Genomic DNA, 20,824 nt, shown 5'->3' on the forward strand with positions numbered 1-20,824 from the left:
AGCTGCGTTTCGTAAGATTTCAGTTGTGGTCGTTAACACGCGGAGTAAAGTTAGTCTTCGAGTAACCATATCGATGAATAGTTTGACGTTCTTTTAAATGTGTGATAAAATATTTTTTTCATTTAGTTAATTTAAAAAAAAAATGTTTAAATTGATGATAGAAATTTAATGGTTCAGTGATTATTAGTAGACGAGTAAACATTTAAATGATCATATTCAACTATCAGAAATCTGTAAGTATTTTCTTTTATTTATTTCTTTAACAGAACGTTAATATGTTCAAATTTAATTTAAATTACAATCTTTTAATATTAAATTCTATATTAAAATTTTTAAATAATTTACTTTTTTAATTTCCATTTAAATACGTTTTTAATTATTTTGTAAAGTTTTATTTATTTGTTATAAGTTTTATTTATTTTTTATTAGTTGTATTTATTTTTTATTATTTGTATTTATTTATTATTAGTTGTAATTATTTATTATTATTTTTATTATCATTTATTATTATTGATAATATTTAATTTCTCTTGAATAAAAAATAAATTGAAAGCCAAACTTTCTATAAATTCAAAGTGATGATTAAATCGAAGAATATTTTAAGGACAAATTTAATAGCAATTTATTCTATCCATCTTTCAAGGTCTTATTGCTGTGAATAATTATACTTATAAATGATTATTTTTCTATATTACTCTTTTTTTTTTATTTTTTTAATAACAAAATAAAATATAACTTTTTTTCTATTATTTTATTAGGTAAATTTTTTTATCGACTAGAATTTTTGTATTGTTGCTAATTTATATTTATTGCTTTCAGTGTAGAAGAAAATTCACTTGGATATTGAATCGAATGATTTAAAACAAAAAAAAAAAAAAAAAAATGTTGAGTTTTCGTGAAATTTTGTGCCTGGCCTTGTATCTTCAAAGTGTCATTTGTCGACCAACGGAACAACCAACAAAATTCAGTTTGAATAGTTCATTGAAAATTGACGAAGAAACTGATAAGGCTGATAAAAATGGACCAACAATGTTGCAACAGACGATGGTAATTTTTTTTTAGTTTCGAAATTAAATACACAAATTTTTTTTTAGTTTCAGCTTTTTTTTTCCTATATTTGAGACTTTCAAAAAAAAAAAATTCAAAATTGATGAATTTTCAAATTGATAATTTTTTCGAATATAATAAAACATTTTCAGGTATATTTATAACGAATTTTCGAAATTATTTTAGAATTTTCAGATTTTTTAACAAAAACGAACGAAAAAAAAAATTGTTTTCGATTTTATAGGAGTTGTTAGGCAGTTTAGCGGATAAAATTAGATTTGGCAGAGGGAGATTTGTCAATTCAGTGACATTAATCAAAAACATCATGCAGGATCGAGGAGAGGTACACTCAAAAAAAAATTCATACAATTTTTCAAAATTCATTACACATAAATATTGCATAATAGAATAGTTTACAAAAATGAATCAAAATTTGATCTGAGTCGAATTTGATCGAAAAAAAAGAAAACAAAATTCATCATACTTTATTTTTTGATCTGTGACGAAAAATAGTAAAAAAATTAATTTTCTCATTCTTTCATATCGTTGAAAATTTTTATATTAAAAATTAATTATTATTTTATTTTTATTTTTTATATTATTTCGAATGGAAAATATGATGAATTTTGTTTAAATTTCAAAATTTTTTTTACAACGACTCAGAGGAACAAAACTATTGTTTTTCGGTTTTTATAGGATTGGTTAGATCGAATAGCAGATGTCATGAGATTCGGCAATAGAAGATTAAATTCGGATAAATTGGCCGCGAACAACATTATCGACGAAAATGAGGTAATTTTTTTTTATAAAGAAAATTCCAATTTCACCATGATGTATTTCACCAATTTGGTAAATTTCAATTTGGTCAAACATTTTTTTTCTCTTTCTCTCTCCTCATATATTCTTAAAAAGTAGATTTTTTTTCACTTTTATTAAAAATTAATATATGTTAATAATTACAAAATATAATATTTATGATTTCTGAAATATTTCCAGAAAGACATAATTATATAAAAATAATGATTTTACTGCCTTTTTTTTGTTGTCATGCCTTTACAATGCCTATAAAATGACGAAACTTGATCTTTGCAGAAAGGAATTAATATATGCACAAAAAAAAGAGAGTTCGGATATTGCAAATATTTTATAGTGCCTTGGAAATAAAAATTCCAAGGCAAAAAGTAATCTAATACGTAGTTTCTTTGTTTTTACTTTGATATTATATTATTTACAATTTTTACTTTGGTATTACATTTATAAATAATTAATGAATTCCGACATGACTGAAAGTGTTTGATCTCATCGTGCATAAAGATGAATAATTGTGAAATTATTTGCACATCATGTATGGAAATTCCATTTCGTCTCAATAATAATTTCTATATAGAGAAATTTTACAATTTTTATTATTTTTCAATTTTTTGAAATGAAACCAATTTTTTTTTTGTCAAAAATTTTCTTTCAAAAATGAAATTCAAATTTTGCAAAATAATTATTTTTTGTTTTGTCCATTTTTGATAGGATGTTGCTAGTGAATCGCAAAATACAGTGACAATGGTAATTCAGCCAAAAAGTGATTTTAATCAAGGGGAAAAAAAATTGGCTTCATATGAAAAAGTACCGTTTGCACAATTTTTACCACCACGAACAAGGGAGACAGCACGACTCGAAAAAGAGAGCGATCAGGCTCTATTTGAAAAACCAAAATCAAATCCAGTTGAAGGAATTTTGGAAAAATTTTTCCATCCAACACCATTGGTCGATGGAATTAGCGAGGATCAAAAATATGGAAATTCCGGTGATAAATTCGCTGGAGTTGGACGTGCCCTTGTTAATGGTTTCGAGGGAATTAGTAATTTTCTAAATGCAGCTGTTGATGTATGTAAAAAAAATATTATTTTTTTTGTATTTTTTAATTAATTTTTTTTACTAAAAAAATATTTTCAGTTTCCAGTAAAAGCAGCAAAAAACACTTCTCGAAGTATCACAGAAGCTCTCAATCAATTGGGATCACGATTAGTGGGGCTTCAATAAAAAAAAAAATTCAATTTCCAATTTTATAATTCTATGATTTATTTTGTAAATTTTCATATTATATATATAAGTGTTTAAAATGTACATACAGTGTCTATCGAAATAAATATAATATCTCTCGTTAAAATTACGTAGACAAATATTTCCTACGTCCTGCAGTGTGTGCTTCATTAAAACTACAAAGAAATAGTAATAAAAATGTAAAAACTAGGATTACGCGTCTAAAAAATTAACTTAGATGTAAGAAAAAAGAAATATTTAAAAAAAACAATATCATATTGAAGATTATATTCTTTACTAGAACACTTCATGGCTAGTCGTGGAATTATCCAACAAAACTTTTCATCATATTTTTGATACTATTGATTCTTTCCAGAAATCTTCAATATGAAAAAAAAAATCTAAACTATGATTACAATGCGCTAAATGCAGTTTTCTGGATAATTAATTTTCCACTAAAAATATAGTCTTAAATTTAATTTACAGCTAGGTTTTTTTTTTCTTTGGATCATTAATACCTTGCCTAAGAAATGAATATTATAAAAAGCAATATATTTACTAAAAAAAAAATATCTTATATCTTATGTTTTATCGTACCATTAAAATATCTGCATCCAAAACAATATTTCGAGTACAAAAAAAAATTGATAGTAATATATAATTACGTAAATGAATAATTAGAGCGTATATGATATAAATATGATTGTGACTATATATATGACATATAGAAAAGAATACAATGTGAACTTTATATAATGATTTGATTAAATTGTAATGTCGATGACACATTTGGTATTATACGATATAAATATATATTATATCAGTATTTTTAATATATTATAAACGATTATATGAGTTTAAAATTACCTTTTTTAAACTAGTGTTTTCGATAATATAATAAAATTTAAAAAGGGACTAAAAATATTGAGTAAATGATGAAAGTTCGTGTTTTTTTTCAAAATATGTGATATTCTTGGTTATATCTGCACACGAACCGTCTTATTATAATCATATAAAATATAATATAACAATATATAATATATAATATTTATTATATAATATATAATAATATACGATTAAATTATAGTATTACAATAATATATTGAATAATATTATATAATATTATATATTTATATCATTACAATTATATAGTTTCTTTCCTTTAACATAAAAAATATCTAAAAACAAGTAAAAAAGCTTTTCTTAGTTTTCATTTCAAAAAATTGTTTTTCATTCTTTTTTTGTGCAGATAATATTAAATTAGTTTTCGAATTGATTTTTTTCTGTTATTTTTTTTTGTTCCGTCATTTTAGAATTCTAAACATAAAAATAGAATTTTGAAATTTTTATCATGACACATATTCTCTTTCAAGTTAATTAAAAAAAATCAAATTATTTTCACGAAAGAGAATGAAGGTTTTTTGTGAAAAAAAAATATTGTAAACTAAAAATTAATGCTTCACATTGAAGGACACTTTATTTTTAGAAAAAGACGCGTAATTTTTTTTATGTATTTTCTTGTCTGATTTTCTTATTCTCATTTGCGGTTTCGTGAAGCAAAACCACAAAACACCGCCAACAGAGTAGTTTATAATTTTTCTGACCCGTAATACTTTCCTTGACGTCAAAACAAAAAAAAAAAAAGAATTTGTAAATTTCCAAGTAGCGACAAATATAATTTATTTGAAAAATTTCACATTCTTGTGATAATTTTTTTGGTAATAAAACAATTAATAATTAAAAATTGTATCTAATTTTTGTAATAATTAATGCAAGAATTAATAATAACGTAATAATTAAAATTGTTTCAAAGGAATGTCAATTTTGTAAATAAAAATTATAAAATTCATTACGAAAAATTAGCAGAAAAATTTTAAATTAAATAAACTTTTAAAAAGAAATTTCTGATTTTTTAATTCTTGATTTGATAATAGTAATTTTTTTTTTTGCAAAATTAATTAAGTGATAGTGGTGTCATAACTTTTGTAGGTGTGAGATGAACGTTTTTGTTTGACAGTGCAAAAAAGAATCATGCTTGTTAAGAGGCCAAAAAGTTGAAGAAAACCAACAAGTAAACCAACGGTACCAACGACATGTAATCTGGTAACAAGCCACATTTGAATAGCCGATGAGCAACCGTCTTTATACCATAATTCTTTATTCCTTCCTTCAGGATCGAGACGACCACAATATCTCTCACGATGGATGCAACAGGAATCAGGAACACGATCTTCTGCTGGCCATGCACTAATCTGATACCAATCTGTATAGTCACGAACTCCACAACAATGAAACTAAAAAAATTTTTCAATTATTAATCATGTATCCTTTTTATTAATTTCCTTCTTATTTATTTATTTATTTAATTATATTATTTTGATTAGCATTTGTATTGGTGAATATATTTTGCTTTCAATAGAAGGGCTTTTTATACCTCTGAATGAATATGATCCCAAACGGCAGGCAAAGTACCAGGTTCTCTTGTGATGTTGTAATGCTTTTCGATACCAAACAATAATTCCTCTCGCAAACTATTAGTCACGTAATCCTTAAATATGAATGCAAGTGTTCCCAGCATAAATTCAGCCAAAAAGACAAGAATTACCAAACTGAAATACTGAAGCAGTGGTAAGTTATATTTTTTTATTTGTAAATCAAAAATAAATTCAGTAAATAATAAAATTACATTGTAGAAAGAAAAATGGATTATCCAATATTTTTTTAATTTTTAAAATAAAAATACGATTGTTAATAATAATTAATAATAATTAATTTATTTATATTTATAAATATTTTATATTATTTTTTATTTTAATATAAATATATTTTTTTTATGTGTAATTTTTTTAAAATTATTTTTCCTGACATAATGGATTTTTCTAAATAGCTAATTAGATAAAAAGGGGAACAACTCACTGTGATTAACATGCATCTTGATTGAAACCAGGCGCCACAGCATCCAAAGAAAGCCACAATGAAGGTGAGACAGCCGGCAGCAAGAAGAAATGAATCAGCTGATGCAAAACTGTATTGTGGTACAAGAGTCGTGTATCCGGAATAAGCCAATCGAAGCCAAAGGCCGGCGCCTAAAATTCCACAGGCGCACAACTGAAAGGTAATTTATTAATCAGCAAAGTATATAAATATTTTCTCTTTTATTTTCATTAATAAAACGTAGCAAAATAATCACAAATTCATAGTTTATACGAAAAAAAAAATTTTAAACTATATTTTTTAATTTTGGTAATCATGAAAAAAATTATAATTCAATTTTTTAATATAATGAATAATTTAGTAATTAAATTAATAAAGAGTAATAATTAAATTAATAAAGAGTAATAATTAAATTAACAAAGAGTAATAATAAAAATGACAACTAAATTAATTAATATTGTTACTGTATTAATATAGTCCACTTTCAAAATCTACTGAATTTGTAGAATTTTTATACTTTTTCCATATTAGCACTTTTATATTTTACTAACAAATTAGTAGATTTTGCTTTTACTAAGTACAATTAGGCAAAAATAAACTATGTAAACAAAAATTAGCAGAAATTTTTTAAATGACGTAACAGTCACGTGATTCGAAGTTAGCGCTCCAAGTGTTCACTTTTGGTAATAGGTGTTCAGCGTCTGACTTCAGCTTTGTCGAATAGTTTTCTAAGTGTCATTTGTTTAATTTTTAGAAGTCATTAATTTATTCAAATTACTAAAATCATTCTATTGTTGGTGATGTTCAACAATTATCATTTGCAAAACTTTTCTATTCTTTTTTTTCTTATAATTATTAATTTCATGTAAGTGTAAATTCCTAACCTCTAAATTTCTTTTAAACTGGCGAAAAACTAGACAGTGCCTATGCATACATGCAAATGTTTTGTTTACTATTCAAGTTTTATTTTTTCATTTAGAGAGTGTTAATTAATTAAAAATTGTTATTTCAAATTATTGAGAAATTTTGAGAAAATTACAATAGATTTGAATTCACATATGAAATTTTTTTAATATTTCACATCTTGATAGCAAAATTTTTATTCATTTTAAGAAATCAAAGAATATAAAAAGAATTTTAAATTAATTCTAAAATACCTGAAAAAAGTGCATTTTGAATTTATCTAATTGATTTTTCTTGGAATAAAATCTGTGTATACCTGCATCCCAAGTATGTTTAGATTCAACGGAACAATAGATGGTCACCCCATAAACGTAAACATGGACAATAATAATTAGTGGTGTGAAAATTATAAACTCGCAATTTGTGTATTAAAATTGAAGTTCAGGTGTGATTCGCATTTTTTTTAAAATTTCTTTTTTCGCGTTCGAATTAGTTTAGTTTAAAACTGCGTTTATTTAAAAAATACTTTTTAGTCCTTGATAGTATACTATTTTTTTCCGGGAGTGTTCGAATTATTCTAAAACCGCGATCGATTAAAAAATAGTTTCAGTTCTAAATAGTATACTATATATCATTTTTCGGGAGTGTTCGAATTATTTTAAAACCGTGATCGTTTTAAAAAATAGTTTTAGTCTTTAATAGTAAATTTTTTCGGAAGTTTTCGAATTAGTTTAAAATCGCGATTTCAAAAATAGTTTTAGTTCTAGATAGTATACTATTTTTCCGGGAGTGTTCGAATTTTTTTAAAACCGCGATCGATTAAAAAATTTCATAATAGTATGCTATCTTTTTTCGGGAGTGATTTTGGAAATCATCATCAGCAGATATCATCATCATCATCATCAACAAATGAAAGCAGTTTCATGATGGAGTTCGCGTTCGGTAATAGGACAACGATTTTAAGGTTAGAAAATTTTTTTAACAAATCCTTTTTTATATAATAAATTGTTTATATCATTTTTGAGATAATTCTATACAAATTTTTATGTATTCTGAATTTAAAAAATTCTTATTTCAAATTAAGAGAGTAATAATAATATATCTATATAAAATGTATTGTACATTTATAAATATATAATTATCATCTTTGTTATTAATAATTTAATTGGCGTAATCTGTTTTAAAGACAGTATTTATTTTCAATTCCATTTTAGTATTTAATTATAAAATAATCTCTACCCTTTTTTTCATTCACATTCTATACACCGTTAATTCCCTTCTTCTTGCCAACAACTGTAATCGTGCGCGCATTTTTCCAACAAAAAAAAAAGATAATTCATCACGAACTTTAATAATAATTTCTTTCGTTCTGAGAATTGAATTTATTGTTTCAAAAAAGGAAAAATTTAACACTATCCCGTTAACAACGTGGCCTTCTACTACTGACACCTTTCTCTGTTAATTATTTGCATGAAAAAAAAAAATGAAAATTCAATATGGAAAAAGAGAAAATTAAACTACTGTTCAAAATTTTGAAATGTTTTTTCCTTTATTTAAATTTTTGGTTTTTATTTTATTTGTTTATATTTTTTTTTATTTAATTATTGGTAACTTTTTTGTTTTAAAAAATAAGTAATAAAATTACATGATATTCAGATGAAAAATAAACATATTAAAGTGTGTTTTAATTAAAACTGTACTAACGAATAGAAAGTTTATAAACTGCCCTAATTTTGTTTTTTTTTTTTACAAAAAATGTACGCACAATTACGTAGAATTAAATTTATATATAATTTGTCATTTTATTTGAAACGGAAGTTCTTTTTATTTCTTGAAGCGCATATATATATGTAAAGGTGTGCATTTAATAAAGATTAATCTATCTTCTTGGCAATTTCGCTTCAACACTTGAAGAAACTTTTTACACTTTCAAAACCACGAGAGTGATGAATTTCCGACATTTTATGGAGATACTTAAAAGATAATGATAATGAAGTATTTATCATCATTCAAACTGTGTCATTTATAAAATTTAGAATTTCGAGAAAAGAGGAGAGAATTATTTTTTTGCAGTTTCCAAAATTGAAAAAAAAATCTCTTTATATAGAAAAGAAATATATTTTTCAGAATTAAATTTTTATTTGTTTCAAATATACGAAGCTGAAGTACGCATTCTTTATGATAAACGAAATAATTTTTTTAAAATGAAAAATTCAATAATTTTTTGCCTAAAAAATATTTTTTTATAATTTGTTGATTAATGAAAATTATACAAGAAATATTTTTTAAGCGAAAAATTATAGAATTTTTCATTTTAAAAATTATTTCTTTAAAAATTGTTTATCATAAACATTGCATACTTCAGCTTCGTCAAATATTTTATATATTTAAATAAAATTAGTTTAAATAAAAATATTATTTGTTATAAAATAAATTTTATTTTGTTTAAATTAGTTTAAATAAAAATTGTATTTGGTTTAAATAAAAAAATTTATTTAACATCAATAAAATTTTTATATAACGTAAATAATAGTAATAAAAGTAAATAATAAATTTTTATTTAGCGAAAATAAAATTTTTATTTAACTGAAATATTTATTTGAAATAAATAAATATTTATTTGGCTCTGAAACAAATATTTCTTATTCTCCAAATACCTATCAATTTTTGAATAATTTTGTACTCGTATATAAAACTCTTTTTTTCGTACCTTCTGCAAAAGAATCACGTATCTTTCCCTATAACAAAGTACGTGAAACCTTTTGACAATATGCTCTTGAAATAATAATGTCAAGGAGAAATCATAAAAGAAATGGGAAAAATTATGTTGTCAAGTTTTGTAGGTAACCTACTAAGTGAAAAAAAAATTGAAAGATATTGACCTTTATTGGCATATAGAGTATACATAAAGCGAGAAAGAGGTGGGGGGGGGGAATTCTTTCTCACACGTTCCAATAAAAAAATTAAAAATTACGCTATATAAAAAGAACAAATCCGTAAAATTCGCATTTGAAAAAAAAAGAAATAAAAAGAAAAAAAAATTGCTCAATTGGGTATTGTACAATCGTGTGGATCATAGAACGTGTGGTTCAACGCCCCATTTAAAAGCCTTTTATTCAGAACGGAAGACGATTTCAAGTGGTATGACTATTTAAGCGTGTAGAAATTGCAATGGATGGAATTTGCGATTGTGTGTTGACAATCTTGATTGTTCATTTGCCATATTGAGAAGGCGGTCTTTTGTGGATAAAATTATCTAATTCCGCGTGTATATTATTTTCCAACTTGAGACAAAACTTGAAATATAATATAAACTTCGCGTGGGAGATTTTTTTTCATAAATTAAATATATTTTTTTTAACTACATTTTCCACATTATAATTTTTTTTTTTCTTGTAAAATGGACAAATTTTTTCAAGTGTTTTCGAAAAAATAATACGTAAATTTCACTTTTCTTGTTTTAGACAAAAAATTTTTATTTGTTTCAAATAAATTTTATTTGCGGTAAATAAAATTTTATTTCTGCTAAATTAATTTTTTTTTTAAACAAAAAGTTATTAGGTTCTGAGATAAAAATATTTCTAATTCAAATAAATTTTATTTGTCTTAAATAAATACAAATAATAAAATATTTTTCTTCTGGGTGTAGGAAAATTAATAATATAAAATTATATTGTCAAAATTCTTAAAGGGGGTTTTTATGTCGTGACAATTCTTATATTATAGAAATATATAAACGAGGGGAAGTTGTATTATTGATCTGTTTATATATATACTTTTTGGTATTTTTTTTTTGACGTAAATTAAAACTGAAATATTAATATGAAATTTGAACGTAATAATATACTGACCCATATCAAAACGTTAAGTGAACAGAAGACGTGTCTGATGCATGTGTACCCCGTGCGACCCATGGCTAATTTTTATGGGCTTTTCAAGGAGGCAATGCTACCGGTGTTTTCTGAAAAAAAATCAATACAAATCATATATTAAAATACGTAAAATATTTTTAATTTAATTCGACTAAAAAGTGAAAATTATGAAAAATAAAATATAAAATAATAAAATAGGTATCATAAAATTAAATAATAATAATAAAATATAATAATTAAATAATAAAATTATAATTTCAAAATAATACAAAATCAAGAAAAGCATAAAAAATTAATAATTAAATGATTAATTAATTTTAAAAATAATTATATAATTTCCTACACGATGTAAAAAAAAACCTAAATGTAAAAATAAATGTTTCATTAGTATTTAATTAATTTTAAATTTTCACAATAAAAATAAAATACTGTGAATAAATTTTGGAAACAGAAAAATATAAAGTCATTAATAATAAAAAAAAGGGAAGTAATATAGCATAAATGATTAATTTTCAAGAAAAGACCCACATCGCTTGCTATGAAAATGTCAATATATAATTTAAAGTGAATGCAAAACTTGAATGAAAATCACTTTTCTGTATCGCGAATATATACACACACTACGTTTTACTCACATGAGGCCTCAGGCGAAGTGTAATAACTGGATGCGATTCATGTCGAACACGCGTAGTTCTACATCTCGTTTTTGCATCTCTATTAAAAAGGAATATATATATACAGAACAAATTTCCACTCAAAAATAAATTTCATTTTTCAAAATTGAATTTTTTTTACATTTATAAAAATTACTATATAACATAAAATAAAAAAAAACTTCACGCAAATCGAGCGTTTTCTTGAAAAAAAAACCATAAATTTAAAATCACTTTTTTTTTGATAAATTTTGCAATAAATTGTACTTGAAATAAAAAAAAAATTAAATTGCTCTCTAAATTTGAATTAGTAAAAATTTAAACTAATTGGGGACTCGCCTTTCGCTTTTGAATTTGTTAAATTTTACTAATTCGATAGTAAACAAAATTGTTTTCTACTGCACCTGCAGAGAAATATTTTATTGTCGTTTATTTGAGACGAATAAAGTTTTATTAAAACCAAATAAAATTTATTTCAAACAAATACACCAAGAAAAATTTTTTATTTGCATTTATTTGATACAAATAAAATAAAATTTAAACCGCAATAAAAATATATTTGTCTCAGAGCAAAGATAATATTTTTTATTTGTTTTAAGTAAAAAAAATTTATTTATCATAAATAAAATTTTATTTAGCGCAAATAAAATTTTTATTTTACTCAAATAAATATATTTTTTTCTCTAGGTGTATTAATTTTATTAATTAAATTTTACTAAATCAAAAACAAAATGTGAGTCACTAATTCAAATTATAAAATTTTTACTAATTCAAAATTTAGAAAATGGGGGAGAAATGTTCCTTAAATTCGCAAAAAAAAGAGAAAAACCAATTTGAAAATAATGCTAAAGATTACAATTCAAAAATCGAATTTTGCCCTTTTTTTAATAAATAATTTATCATAATAGTCATTAATAATAATAATTTTATTATTTATTAATAAATTTATTTTATTAGTTATACAATAATTTAGTTTATTAATAAATAATTAAATAAATAAATTTTACAAAAAATGTCAAAGTATATTTAAAAACCAAATTAAATTCGGAAAAAAAAGTATTTATAAAAAAATTAAATTTTGTCTTTTTTTTACGGTAAAATAAAAAAAAGGCGCTCAATTCGATTTTTTTTTTGTTTACCCAGCGAAATCGGTAGTAAAATGACGTTGAACAACGGTAGCGAAAGAGCGTCATAGGCAGCGATATCCATGCACGAGTTACGCGACACGAGGATCTGTTTTGAAGTACTGAGAGAACTGACTGGATGTGACCGTCAGCTTTGTGGGGCCTTCTAGGTCCCGTAACGGGACATCGCACTCACAGTCCCGGTCTCACCTACACTGTATTATCGCGCGTTTGTAGATATATATGTATAGTTATAAGTACTCAAAGGGTGAAGGAGGAATCAGATCTAGACAACAGTTGACAGGCACATTCCTTTGAAATTTCAACTCACATCTCTTCATCAAGTATTCAATTCATTTTTTTTGTTTCGAAAAAAAAATTTCTATATAGCAAAATCTCCGAATTTTTTGTCATAGAATTTTATGGGTTCGATTTATAGTAAAAAATGTTTCACTAATTTGAATTAGTAACTGATTTTTTTCTATAAATTAATTATTTTACTCATTGGTAAACAAAATATTTAACTAGTTGAGTTAAATTTAACTAATTTATAGCAAAAAAAGTCACGGGAATATATTTAAAAATAGGTAAAAACTTTTGCTAAATCTCTGGCGAATTTATTGGTCCCACCGCTGTCACCGCTTGCGTTTTTTTTGGAATGTAATTCATTTGTAATTATATAATTAAAAAGTATTATTATTTTTATATATCGCATACTTAATTTTTTAATAAAATATTTTAAATTCTTTACAAAATAGTTCGAAGATTTTGCTTTCGAAGAAAATATACACCCAGAAAAAAATATATTTGTTTCAGAGCCAAATAAATATTTATTTGTTGCAAATAAATTTTATTTGATTTAAATAGAAATTTTATTTATGACAAATAAAATTTTTATTTACGTCAAATAAATAGACTAGTTGTCTCTGAGACAAATATACGTTTATTTAATTCAAATACAATTATATTTGGCTCAAATAAATCATTTCTCTGGGTGTATATTTATATCAGAGCCAAATTGATTTTTGTTTCAAATAAATTTTATTTGGTTTAAATAAAAATTTTATTTATGCTAAGTAAAATTTATTTTTACTAAATTAAATTTGTTATTTTAATCGAATAAATAGTTATTAGGCTCTGAGACAAATATATTTTTATTTGATGCAAATAAATTTTATTTTTATCTCAAATAAAAGATTTTTCTCTTTTGCTCTGAGACAAATATATTTTTATTTGATGCAAATAAATTTTATTTTTGTCTCAAATAAAAGATTTTTCTAGGTGTATTTATCTCAGAGCCAAATAAATATTTATTTGGTTCAAATAAATTTCATTTTGGTTTTAATAAATTTTATTTGTTACAAATAATTTTTATTTTCTTTAAATTCAAATTTTATTTTCTTAAGGCCAGGTCCAAGTCGAGTCAGCTATTCCTTTGAAGTTTCAATGGAACAGCTGACACGACTTGGACCTGGGCTTAAAATAAATTTTACTTGGTTGGAATTAAAATTTTATTTCGGCTAAATAAAATTCAATTTTTGCTAAATAATTTTTTTTAAATTTAAAATAAATAGAAAATGATTAGGCTCTGAGACATAAATATATTTTTATTTGATTCAAATGAATGAAAAGAAAACAATTCTCTGGGTCTTGATTTAATAAAAGTCTATTTTTTTAGTTTCAAAAAATAATACCGAGAAAGATTTTAATAAAACTTGACAAGAACTGTTTGGCACATGACATAAGGAAATCTAGCATTAGTGACAGGCAATTTTATAAAGCGGAGTATAATTTTCTGTAATCGGATCTTATGTGGGTCAATTTACTCTTAGATATCATTAAAACGGTGAAAAACTGAGATGATCAATGAACTATATATTTCCATCTATTCTGGGTATGTATATCATTCGGAAAAAAATTAAAATATCTAAACAAAATCATTCGCCTCCCCAAAAAATATGGTTAGAATAATTATTGTAAAAAATACTGAAAAAATTGAAATTAAAGCTGATAAAAATTTTTATTTTCATTTGCTTTAAAATATTTTCATTTCAGAAAATAAAAATATTTTTGTAAATTATAAGTATTGATAATAGAAATAGATTGACTATATAAATATTAAATAATAACAAAAATACAAAAATTGACAATGATAAAAATTATTATATATTATAAAAAATAATTATACATTATTATAATATAAATATTATATTACAGTAATATAACATAATATAATATAATACTATAATAGCACTTTAAATGTAATAATCTACAATGCAATGATAAATAATATAACAGTAAAAACCTCGTGAAAAAAATTTCCTCCCAACGGTTTAAACAATTAGTATCATTAAAAATCCACAAACTGGTAAAGATGCACTTTTCCATATTTTACTAGAAGTAAATTTATTTTCTGTTTACATTTAAAAAAATTGAAATCAATTAATGATGAATATAATTTTTTTTTTAATTTGTCACTTAATTTCTGTATATAATGAACCGATAATTATGTTTAAACTAACGTAAACAATTGTCAAGGATATTATAAAAATGAAAAAATAACATATTTCATCTGTTGTTACATGAAAATTTTTAAAAAACATTGAATTTTTTGTATAATGAAAATTTTTTTAACGCACTGAACGCACAGACGAATGTTGTGTGCCTCACAACGTTTCTCGATTTTCTGATACTTTTTAACATTCTACTATTCTACCCGCCTTGATACGGTGTATATGCACGAAGCACGAAAGTGTTATCGGAATTGTAAAACATTATCACTTCTTATCAGTCAATTACCACAATTGAAAAAAGTTTACTTAGTTTTCTATAAACAATCTTTGAAATTTTTATGTCTTTATTTTTTACTTTTTTTACTTCTTATGATTGTTGATAATAATAATTATTATTATTTCATGAAAAAAAATTTTAATTTTCTACAGATAAAATCTATTTTTAAATATTAAAAAAAGTAAAGTAGATAAAATTTTTATATTAAGACATGATTGATTTTTAATTACATAGATAGATAATTATTTTTTTTTCTTTTGTTTTTAATTATTTTTCTAATGAATTTGAGAATTTATTTTTATTTATTTTAAAAATAAAGTTTCTATGACAGTTAGCATAATGAAACAAAAATAAAAAAAAATACATAAATATTTATTTGAAACAAATAAATATTTATTTGAAACAAATAAAAATTTATTTGACTGTGAGACAATTTTTTTTCTGAGTGTATAATTATAATACTATTCACTGTATAATGATAATCACTATCACTATTCATTATATAATTGAATGGAATTCAATATAATAATTCTTTATAAAGGAAAGGGCGTTGACATACATATAATATTGTGCACAAACGTCAAGTTGTGAAATTAATAACCGTGTAAAAGGATTTTATTTAAACCTGACTCCCGGCGATGAATCGAGGTTTGAAATAAAATACCCTTTCTAAACACTGAGACATTTTATTTTAAAAAAATATTTATTTTATTTTAAAAAAATATTTATTTTATATTTCAAAAGGTTTTTTTCAAATTATGTAAAAAATATAGAACTATAATTTTTTCAGGTTAAAATAAAAAAATAAAATTCGATTTTTATTTATTATTTGTGTGATTTGTGATAATTGTATTTTGATAATTATAATTGTATTATTTATTGATTATTAATTAAAGAATTAAAAAAATTTTTTTAAAGATAAATGAGAAATTCCCTTTCAGGTGTATATTTTGATGAAAAGTAAAATTCGATCAATGCAAGATAAAAAACATAAAAAACAAAAAGTAATATAAATTTGTTTTTTTATGTTTTTACTTTCCATTGATAGAATTTTACTTCTCATCAAAAAAATTAAAGAATACACTGGAGGAAAAAATATAACGTACATAAACTTAGCGAAACAACTTCAAAAACCAAAAGTCTTATATAGACCAAAATTTGCCGCTTTTTAGTCGCTAATTAGTTGTGAAAAAAAAAATTTTGTCGCTCTTCAAATTTTTTTTAAAATAGGGTGCTTTGCTAAGTTTACATAAAGTTAGCGAAGCACCCATTCTAACTCCGTTGTTTACAAAGATTCACAAAATTCTTCTTGACAGAAATTTGCCGTTTTTTTGCCGTAACAAGACCAAATAATTCATTTTCCAAATACCCAAAAAATTAATTAAAAAAATTTTAAAAAAAATTTATTAAAAAATTTTTTTTAAATTTAAAAATAAAATTAAGAAAAAAATTTTTATACGAACTGTAAATGAATGTAAATTAAACAACTGCAGATGAATCACATAAGTACAGTAAAAAAAATGTAATTCATATAGAAAAAAGAAAAACTTATTTGTTAAATTTTACATTAAACTAAATTAAATTATTTCATAAGAATTTAAAATCTATGCAAGAGAAAATACGTAATCATAAATTATAAAAAAAAATTAATCAACTACTCATACGAAGAACTACTCAAGCAAAAAAAAATGTTCTTAAAAAAAATTAATTTCATTACCTCATTTCACTTACATATAACTAACTACAAAAATTTCATTAAAAATGTTAATTGTTATTAAAAATCAATTTTTTACTTCATTTTTGACGTTAACTTTTTTAAAACAGTATTTATCAATTTTAATTTGTCACGACAAAATCGAAACCAAATAAAATGATCTTAATAGTCAAAGCGACAAATTCCCCAAGTAAAATTTGAATTAAAAAAGTTAATTGATATTAAAAATCACATTTTCAATTTCGTTTTCGACTTAAAATTTGTTTAATCAATATTTATCAATTCTAATTTATCACGACAAAATCGAAACCGACTTGAATACACTTAATAGTCAAAGCGACAAATTCCCCAATTAAAATTTTCATTAAAAAATATTAATTGTTATTAAAAATCACATTTTCAATTTCGTGTTCGACTAAAAAATTTTTTAATCACTATTTATCAATTTTAATTTGTCACGACAAAATCGAAACCTAATTGAATACACCTTATAGTCAAAGCGACAAATTCCCCAATTAAAATTTTCATTAAAAAATATTAATTGTTATTAAAAATCACATTTTCAATTTCGTTTTCGACTCAAAATATGTTTAATCAATATTGATCAGGTTTAATTTGTCACGACAAAATCGAAACCTACTTGAATACACCTTATAGTCAAAGCGACAAATTCCCCAATTAAAATTTTCATTAAAAAATATTAATTGTTATTAAAAACCACATTTTCAATTTCGTTTTCGACTCAAAATATGTTTAATCATTATTGATCAGGTTTAATTTGTCACGACAAAATCGAAACATAATTGAATACACTTAAAAGTCAAAGCGACAAATTCCCCAATTAAAATTTTCATTAAAAAATATTAATTGTTATTAAAAATCACATTTTCAATTTCGTTTTCGACTCAAAATATGTTTAATCAATATTGATCAGGTTTAATTTGTCACGACAAAATCGAAACCTACTTGAATACACTTAATAGTCAAAGCGACAAATTCCCCAATTAAAATTTTCATTAAAAAATATTAATTGTTATTAAAAATCACATTTTCAATTTCGTTTTCGACTCAAAATATGTTTAATCAATATTGATCAGGTTTAATTTGTCACGACAAAATCGAAACCTACTTGAATACACCTTATAGTCAAAGCGACAAATTCCCCAATTAAAATTTTCATTAAAAAATATTAATTGTTATTAAAAATTACATTTTCAATTTTGTGTTCGACTAAAAAATTTTTTAATCACTATTTATCAATTTTAATTTGTCACGACAAAATCGAAACCTAATTGAATACACTTAATAGTCAAAGCGACAAATTCCCCAATTAAAATTTTCATTAAAAAATATTAATTGTTATTAAAAATCACATTTTCAATTTCGTGTTCGACTCAAAATATGTTTAATCATTATTGATCAGGTTTAATTTGTCACGACAAAATCGAAACATAATTGAATACACTTAAAAGTCAAAGCGACAAATTCCCCAATTAAAATTTTCATTAAAAAATATTAATTGTTATTAAAAATCACATTTTCAATTTCGTTTTCGACTCAAAATATGTTTAATCAATATTGATCAGGTTTAATTTGTCACGACAAAATCGAAACATAATTGAATACACTTAAAAGTCAAAGCGACAAATTCCCCAATTAAAATTTTCATTAAAAAATATTAATTGTTATTAAAAACCACATTTTCAATTTCGTTTTCGACTCAAAATATGTTTAATCATTATTGATCAGGTTTAATTTGTCACGACAAAATCGAAACATAATTGAATACACTTAAAAGTCAAAGCGACAAATTCCCCAATTAAAATTTTCATTAAAAAATATTAATTGTTATTAAAAATCACATTTTCAATTTCGTTTTCGACTCAAAATATGTTTAATCAATATTGATCAGGTTTAATTTGTCACGACAAAATCGAAACCTACTTGAATACACCTTATAGTCAAAGCGACAAATTCCCCAATTAAAATTTTCATTAAAAAATATTAATTGTTATTAAAAATTACATTTTCAATTTTGTGTTCGACTAAAAAATTTTTTAATCACTATTTATCAATTTTAATTTGTCACGACAAAATCGAAACCTAATTGAATACACTTAATAGTCAAAGCGACAAATTCCCCAATTAAAATTTTCATTAAAAAATATTAATTGTTATTAAAAATCACATTTTCAATTTCGTGTTCGACTCAAAATATGTTTAATCATTATTGATCAGGTTTAATTTGTCACGACAAAATCGAAACATAATTGAATACACTTAAAAGTCAAAGCGACAAATTCCCTAAGTAAAATTTTCATTAAAAAATATTAATTGTTAATAAAAATCACATTTTCAATTTCGTTTTCGACTCAAAATATGTTTAATCAATATTGATCAGGTTTAATTTGTCACGACAAAGTCGAAACCTACTTGAATACACCTTATAGTCAAAGCGACAAATTCCCCAATTAAAATTTTCATTAAAAAATATTAATTGTTATTAAAAACCACATTTTCAATTTCGTTTTCGACTCAAAATATGTTTAATCATTATTGATCAGGTTTAATTTGTCACGACAAAATCGAAACATAATTGAATACACTTAAAAGTCAAAGCGACAAATTCCCCAATTAAAATTTTCATTAAAAAATATTAATTGTTATTAAAAATCACATTTTCAATTTCGTTTTCGACTCAAAATATGTTTAATCAATATTGATCAGGTTTAATTTGTCACGACAAAATCGAAACCTACTTGAATACACTTAATAGTCAAAGCGACAAATTCCCCAATTAAAATTTTCATTAAAAAATATTAATTGTTATTAAAAATCACATTTTCAATTTCGTTTTCGACTCAAAATATGTTTAATCAATATTGATCAGGTTTAATTTGTCACGACAAAATCGAAACCTACTTGAATACACCTTATAGTCAAAGCGACAAATTCCCCAATTAAAATTTTCATTAAAAAATATTAATTGTTATTAAAAATCACATTTTCAATTTCGTTTTCGACTCAAAATATGTTTAATCAATATTGATCAGGTTTAATTTGTCACGACAAAATCGAAACCTACTTGAATACACCTTATAGTCAAAGCGACAAATTCCCCAATTAAAATTTTCATTAAAAAATATTAATTGTTATTAAAAATCACATTTTCAATTTCGTTTTCGACTCAAAATATGTTTAATCAATATTGATCAGGTTTAATTTGTCACGACAAAATCGAAACCTACTTGAATACACCTTATAGTCAAAGCGACAAATTCCCCAATTAAAATTTTCATTAAAAAATATTAATTGTTATTAAAAATCACATTTTCAATTTCGTGTTCGACTAAAAAATTTTTTAATCACTATTTATCAATTTTAATTTGTCACGACAAAATCGAAACCTAATTGAATACACCTTATAGTCAAAGCGACAAATTCCCCAATTAAAATTTTCATTAAAAAATATTAATTGTTATTAAAAACCACATTTTCAATTTCGTTTTCGACTCAAAATATGTATAATCAATATTGATCAGGTTTAATTTGTCACGAAAAAATCGAAACCTACTTGAATACACTTAAAAGTCTAACCGACAAATTCCCCAAGTAAAATTTTCATTAAAAAAAAAATAACAATTAATATTTTTTAATGAAAATTTTACTTGGGGAATTTGTCGCTTAGACTTTTAACCCAGACAGCTCATAACATTGCGGCAATGTTGCGGCAATATTGCTGGGCAAGTTTCG

The 20,824-nt window shown here is 23.3% G+C and overlaps 2 protein-coding genes across 6 annotated transcripts in view; one reads left to right on the forward strand and one right to left on the reverse strand.

Annotated features, from left to right (window-relative positions):
• Positions 1–36: 36 nt before the first annotated feature.
• Positions 37–3,208, forward strand: LOC127284676 (uncharacterized). The gene is made up of 6 exons (XM_051310246.1): positions 37–233; positions 820–1,047; positions 1,292–1,390; positions 1,744–1,839; positions 2,569–2,925; positions 2,995–3,208. Exons 2-6 carry the CDS (start codon positions 883–885, stop codon positions 3,079–3,081), a joined length of 804 nt encoding a protein of 267 aa, XP_051166203.1. The 5' UTR covers positions 37–233; positions 820–882; the 3' UTR covers positions 3,082–3,208.
• Positions 3,096–20,824, reverse strand: part of LOC127284677 (tetraspanin-9) — a 29,265-nt gene continuing 11,536 nt past the window's right edge. Inside the window, exons 1-6 of one of the 5 annotated variants that reach the window (XM_051310251.1) lie at positions 14,873–14,993; positions 11,426–11,504; positions 10,770–10,879; positions 5,998–6,189; positions 5,516–5,698; positions 3,096–5,375 (exon numbers count right to left, since the gene is read on the reverse strand). In XM_051310251.1, coding sequence (XP_051166208.1) covers positions 5,040–5,375; positions 5,516–5,698; positions 5,998–6,189; positions 10,770–10,832 — 774 coding nt within the window. In that variant the 5' untranslated portion in view covers positions 10,833–10,879; positions 11,426–11,504; positions 14,873–14,993 and the 3' untranslated portion in view covers positions 3,096–5,039. Of the gene's footprint in view, positions 5,376–5,515; positions 5,699–5,997; positions 6,190–10,769; positions 10,880–11,425; positions 11,505–12,582; positions 12,746–14,872; positions 14,994–20,824 lie in introns of those variants that run through there. The other 4 variants (XM_051310249.1, XM_051310247.1, XM_051310252.1 and 1 more) reach the window with 4 other exon arrangements.

This window comes from Leptopilina boulardi, unplaced genomic scaffold, assembly GCF_019393585.1.
Source record: "Leptopilina boulardi isolate dan_hultmark-lab unplaced genomic scaffold, ZJU_Lbou_2.1 LbouV2_325, whole genome shotgun sequence".
Lineage (NCBI taxonomy): Eukaryota > Metazoa > Arthropoda > Insecta > Hymenoptera > Figitidae > Leptopilina > Leptopilina boulardi.